Here is a 5,005-nt window from a genome sequence, read left to right on the forward strand (position 1 = left end):
TTGGCTTTGATTGGAAGGATAGTGGCTGGACCTCAATGTTAAATGTCTCAAGGTTTACCAACTAATTTGTTTCTATCAGCCAATAATTGCTCGATGTTCTGACATCATCGGAACTCATGTACAAGAAGCAGACCAACTTCCGCTCCGCAAAGTCAACCAACAGTTTTTTAAACGCGGGGCATGATAATTTTTTAGCGTCTTACATCGCCCCGTAATTCCGCTGACACGGTGATGTTTTCCAAAATGAACGTTGGAAAACGAATGCAGAAACATAAACTAATGCGCCACTGCGACAGCGCCGCTGTGGGCACCGCCCAGGCGCAGACGATTCACCTTCCGCGAATATGTTGTGGGCAATCGCGGGCTCGTTTATAAAGTTCACGTTTTCGTATGGATCAATTGTGACTGGCATGTTTTGTTGTTGTTTTTTGCACCCATAGGTTTTTTTTAATTGAAGCTGGGGCGTCCCATAAAGCTATACTCAGACATGAGCACACCGAGACGCTGCCCAGTGACTCAGTACATCGACGGTGAACCATGCAGCATCTACTTCAGCCCCGCTCTTTACCGACAAGTCCCAACCTTTGAACCACAAGAGGGAGATATTATACAGGTAAGGATTTTTTGTTTCTTTTGCGGGTTATAACTTATATCTTATCATGAGGCCAACTACCTGACAAGCGCGTTGAGATTGTTCCACGTATAAATCAAATGGTTGACGCAACTAGGAGGTTCACTCAGACTTTTCTTCGCGGAAGTGTAATTATCTCTAATTGATTAAAAGTTTTATACCATTATGTTAGAAGTTGCTTGAGTGGGTCGTAGCTTTGGCAAATTTATTTATACTTCTTATGCACGTCAATGAGGGCGTTGCATTTTTTATTTCTAAATGTTCCTGTAGTCTTTCGTGTCAATAAAATATTGATCTGGTGCATCCTGGTAACTAGTGTGTGTGTCTCTTTAGTAATATTACATTTCTTTTAAACTTTTCATCTGGGTAACACTAAATGGCATAAGAAAGTCTTACGCGCAACAATTTATTTGTTGCAATATGGTAGTTTCATGAAGAACGTATAAATGCATAATAAAAGATCGCCGCGATTGTTTCATAAAAAATATTAATGACAGACACATTCCACGAAGTTTCAATGGACGTCCTGAATGACCAATGCGCGTTCTTTTGAGGCTTCAATAAGGTTACTGCTGAGCCAGGAAAAATTAATCATATATGAGTTTAACTACTGGTCATCTCCTTTCTGCAGAGTTCTTCACTTGAAGAAGGGAAGTCTCTTCTCGAAACATCGTTTAATAAAGGCTCCACTGCTGTTCAAACCTTTTTCTCTATGCGTAGATAAGGAAGTTAAAAAACTACGTATTCTTCTCTACCTGCAACTATAACTATGCGTCTTGTGTAGATGATCACCTCTCAAAAGTCAATAAAACAAATTTCAGCTTTGGTTAACTAATCTGTTACTGTGACGCCTTACATCTGTCTTGTCACTTTTCCTTTAGTAGCGAAGTAACGACTTGGTTACTTTTCGAGAGAGGAAACAAGTAACGTACCTTCGTTACGTGTGGATAGATCACGGAGTAATGGTATTTAGACGCTTGTGGAGGGGAGCGTTCACGGCACAAATTACCTTATGTGGTTTTCATCTAAGAGGCCTCCTTCGACCTGCACGGAAAAAAAGAGCGCCAGCAAGAAAATAAAAAGCGTGCCCATGGCTGCGTTAACGCAATGCAAAATACTATGAGTCGGCGACTGCTTCAGAAAAACAACACTTCCGGAGTAACCAAAAAAGGTAACTCCTTACATATGAGCTCAAGTAACGCGTTCTTTTTGAATAGTAGCAACGAGTTATGTACCTAGTTACTTTTCTGGCGAGTAATGAGTAATCTTATTTGGTTACTTTTTCTCAGTAACGTGTACAAGGCTGGTTAGCTCGAGTGTGCCTCGACTCCTTTCTTCGAGAGAACAGAGAGTTTTGCACTGCTTGATCAGGGTCACCTCGTTTTATGGACCGCGTTTACAGTGCTAGGCGCGAGGAGGTGGCAAAAGCGTTGATCGTCCACAAGCGTCTCCGTCTTTCCGGCTGTTTTTCTTCTAGTCACGCGACAACGCAGCGCATCTGCACTTTCGACCGAACTCCGCAGACGGCGTCCGCCATTATATTGCAAACGATCCCCATGGTTTGAGATTACTATTCCAGCGAGTCCTCGAACATCTTTTTTGGCTCAATTGCTTTCCTCTTTTTTCAGGTGTCGTACCCCAGATCTGGGTCACACTGGATGCAGCAAATCGTCCAGCTGATCTTGTCCAAGGGGGTGTCGGTGAAAACGTACAATGAATCCCTTGAGAGGGCGCCTTTCCTCGAGGTCGTGGAAGTTAGGTCGACCTCATCCCCCAGACTCCTCCGGACCCATTTCTCAATGAGCAAACTTCGCCTCAGACCCAAGGCAAAGTACATCTACGTGGCACGGAACCCCTGGGATTGCTGCGTGTCGTGCTACCACTTTGCACGAGAATGTCCCGGCATGAAGTTCATCAACGGAGCATTCGACGACTTTTTAGACGCGTTTCTCAACGCAAAGATTGGTTTTGGCGACTACTTTGAGCATATTCTCTCTGGCTACAGTCACAGAGACGACCCGAACGTGTTTTTCATTACGTACGAAGAGCTCCAGAGAAACAAAAAAGAAGTTGTCCTACGGTTGGCCGGCTTTTTAGGCGAAGAACAGAGGAGAGTGCTTGAAGAAAACCAGGACGTGTTTGTGCAAGTTCTCGAGAAGAGCACCGTGGATTTCATGAAGAATATAATGAGGACAAGCCCCAAAGAGGTCCTCAAGGTTCTTGCCACAAACTCGCCACACCTTCAGCCGCCCCAGGTTGTCAGCAACCAGGAGTCTTGCCAATCGACCGACGTCCATATCCTTCGCAAGGGAGTCGTGGGAGATTGGAAGCAGCATTTCAGCCCTGAAAATATCGAGAAGATGCAGGCTGCCATCAAAGAACGAACGAAGGGTTCGGATATCATGAATCTTTGGCAGTGTGACTGAGGCTCTATGGTGCTTACGATGACTCGGATTTTTATGAAATTGAAATATTTGTTTTTTTAGAATTGTACGAGAATATGCACTAAAGCCGAACAGCTACTGAAATCCTAAAACAGAAGCTAACCGTAACATTTCCTCGCGATCATGTTGCTTCTATTTAGCGCTTGAAAGGTTTCAATGCGAAGTACGTTGGTTTCAATTTCAGCACTCTAAAATTGATAAAGTGGATCCTAAAGCAGGCATGGGATTTCGAATATGTAGAATACATTTCTATATAACTGCATACGCTAATTAAACAAACGCAAATATTTTTCAAATTATCCTACTCATCTTCCCTCACACGGCGTGTGCAGCGAACGAAAGGTTTGTAGACATTGGCGAACATTTACACTAGCCACCGCATTCTTGGGTACTTTCGGAATGGCCAAGTAACTAGCTAATGTAGGGGGATAACCTCAAAATAAATGCCCATCGTATTGCGTTTCACTTTTTCAGTTAGTTAGTCACGTCTATGATCCGTTTCACCTCAAGTCCGACCGTCTCACTTTACGTCCACACAAAGGCGATGAGCGCAGTGACGGCGGTTTTTGATTGGATGCATAGAAACGTAGCGTCGGCTGCGGCCGGACCTAAAGTGAAACGGAGTATAGTCGACACGTCGTGGGTACAACGTAATCCGTGCGGCCTTGATATATTACCAGTTGTTTTTGTTTGTCAACATTGATGGAAGTCAGTTTCCTGATTAAAGCGAAAGAGGGGCTCCTAAGCAGAATACGCCCTTAAGGGCAGCTTTAACTTGTCCTTCTCGCAGACTTTCCATGACATGCCTAATAGTTGTAAAGACAATCCTTACAATTGTGTTCTTTGAACTGTCAGTTGTTGTCGTGGGAGGGGTAGAAAAGTTGGCATATCTATTGTCGTCTTTGATTTCTGATCTGGATTACTCGCCAAGACGCTTCTGAAGCTCCGAAGGCCTTCGGGTGCCGCATTTTGCTGTTATCATCCAGCATGTTGGTCATTCATGTTAGGGGTCTTATCTGATATAGCCGAAGCAGAGCCCTGCGACGCAGACTTCTTCGAGTTTCTCTTTGTCTTCCTCTTTGGCGGCGGTACCTGGGAGGTTTCTGAGATGAGACATCATCATTTGAAAGGAGGGCCGGAAAGTCACCTGGAGCTGCTGTAAAATGTGCTGCTTCTTTCCTTGAATTTAGGCCTCAAAAAAAATTTTTTTTTTTTTTTTTTTAGTCGCTCTGGCGGCTTTGAGGCGAGAGCGCTGGCCTACGGATCCCCATTTGGCGAGTTCGAGTCCCGGCCGACGTGCCCGCAATCTGACGGAGGCTTATTGCGGAGGCGCCATGTAACCGAGCTTTCGGTTGCATGTCAAAATATCCCCACGTAGTCCAAATTAATCCCAAGTCCTCCGCTGGGGCGTGCCAGATGCCCGTCGTTGGTTCGGCACGTAAAACCCCCAATTTGACTTTTTGAAGAAATGTTTTTGTACGTGACAGGTGCTGGGAGTCGTACCTTGCAGCTTACGTAGGCTGCGGAACGTGGAACCCCGCAGTTGGCGCATGTGGCGTCGGTCTATTTTGAGCAAGTTATGTGGTGTTGACTTCCACATTTCTTGTACTTGGTTTATTTCCTGGATTATTTTGCAACGTGGCCTATGACCTTGCAAATAGAAGCAGCGTGGTAGTGCACCACGTGCTTACTTACATTGAGTCTTGTAAAGCCCAGATTTATTTGGGCTGGTCTCTTGGTGTTCGGACGAAAGGTTAGCCAATCCTTATCTGTCGGTGTAGCTGGGGATCCTTGTTGACAATGCCTCTAAAAGAGACGTCGGACAGAGATGACTCCCTGTGGTGCAAGGTAATTCAACAACTGGGTGGCAGAATATAACCGGGGAACGCCCTTGTAAGCCCGCAATTCTGAAGGTAAACGGTGGACACGG

At 45.0% G+C, this 5,005-nt stretch overlaps 1 protein-coding gene across 1 annotated transcript; it reads left to right on the forward strand.

Moving 5' to 3' along the window:
• Positions 1 to 487: 487 nt before the first annotated feature.
• On the forward strand, positions 488 to 3,057 carry LOC8027430 (amine sulfotransferase). The gene is made up of 2 exons (XM_002408221.5): positions 488 to 613; positions 2,260 to 3,057. Exons 1-2 carry the CDS (start codon positions 488 to 490, stop codon positions 3,055 to 3,057), a joined length of 924 nt encoding a protein of 307 aa, XP_002408265.3.
• Positions 3,058 to 5,005: the final 1,948 nt, after the last annotated feature.

The sequence above is a fragment of the Ixodes scapularis genome, unplaced genomic scaffold (assembly GCF_016920785.2).
Source record: "Ixodes scapularis isolate PalLabHiFi unplaced genomic scaffold, ASM1692078v2 PGA_scaffold2__306_contigs__length_199485367, whole genome shotgun sequence".
In the NCBI taxonomy this organism is placed as follows: Eukaryota; Metazoa; Arthropoda; class Arachnida; order Ixodida; family Ixodidae; genus Ixodes; species Ixodes scapularis.

Coding starts and splice junctions, on each gene's coding strand:
- LOC8027430 (XM_002408221.5), top strand. CDS start 488: ATGAGCACACCGAGACGCTGCCCAGTGACTCAGTACATCGACGGTGAA. Junction 614..2,259: donor AAGAGGGAGATATTATACAG/GTAAGGATTTTT, acceptor CTCTTTTTTCAG/GTGTCGTACCCCAGATCTGG.